Raw genomic sequence first — 904 nt, 5'->3', positions numbered from 1 at the left:
GGGAATAATCCAAGATTATTCATGGAATAATCTCCTCTCTGGAGGTTAGGCAGCAAATTCCTGAGAAATAACAACTCCAAACTTCAAGAAAACTTGGTGGGATTTGTGCTTTAAAGGCAGCTGGGGCTGGGGATGTTCCAGGAGGTGAACATTGGGAATCTGGGATTGCTGGTGCTGCCCCTTTCCCAGTCACTGGGATGGATTTCATGGAAAGATAAAAACGGGGTCAGATCCAGGGGTTCAGGATAACAAGTCGCTCTGTGCTATTTTTATAATTATTTTTAATTTTAATTTTAATTTAATTTTAATTGATTTCTTATTAGTCTATCAGCAAATGTCATGCTACGTATTTAAATGATCCAGGGGTTCAGAATAATGAGCTCCCATGTTCCTCTGGGTGTGTGCCCACGGTGCAGGGGGCAAAAGAGAGGCAGGAGCTGGCCCGTGAGCTGCAGGGCTGAGGGTTTGTGCCCTTTCAGTTTCACCAAGACGCAGATAAGGGGAGAACAACAGGGTTTATTAACATCAGGGCAAGGGGAGGGATGAAGTGGGGTCAGGAGAAGGGAATGGAAGGGAGGGAGCCGTCCCTGGGGCTGCAGAGGCCAGGAGCTGCCTGGCCTTGCAGGCTGGCTCAGTTGAGTCCAGCATCAGCTGCAGGTGCAGCCGCGCTGAGAAGTGGTCCCTGGGCTGTGGTGGGGGGCTGTTGCAGGGACATTGGTCGTCTCAGCGGAGCTGGTGGAGTTCTCATGGCACGGCTGTAAGTGGCCATGAGTGCAGCTCTCATGTTGGAGATGGAGGGGCAGTCGTCCTCACTCATGGCTGTAAGGCCTGGAAGAGAGAGGAAGGGAGCCGGGGTCAGAGCGTGGCTGTGCAGGGACCCCAGGAGCCCCTCCTGCCAGGGCCA

The 904-nt window shown here is 52.3% G+C and overlaps 1 protein-coding gene across 1 annotated transcript in view; it reads right to left on the bottom strand.

Annotated features, from left to right (window-relative positions):
• Positions 1-631: 631 nt before the first annotated feature.
• LOC108502461 overlaps positions 632-904 on the bottom strand; it is a 7899-nt gene continuing 7626 nt past the window's right edge. Inside the window, exon 5 of the mRNA XM_017825437.1 lies at positions 632-892. Within this exon, the coding sequence (XP_017680926.1) occupies positions 632-892 (261 nt within the window). The remainder of the gene's footprint in view (positions 893-904) is intronic.

Source organism: Lepidothrix coronata, unplaced genomic scaffold (assembly GCF_001604755.1).
Source record: "Lepidothrix coronata isolate B3197 unplaced genomic scaffold, Lepidothrix_coronata-1.0 Scaffold119, whole genome shotgun sequence".
In the NCBI taxonomy this organism is placed as follows: domain Eukaryota; kingdom Metazoa; phylum Chordata; class Aves; order Passeriformes; family Pipridae; genus Lepidothrix; species Lepidothrix coronata.
Note: the sequence above shows the minus strand (reverse complement) of the source record. Positions and strands in the feature narration are given on the sequence as shown.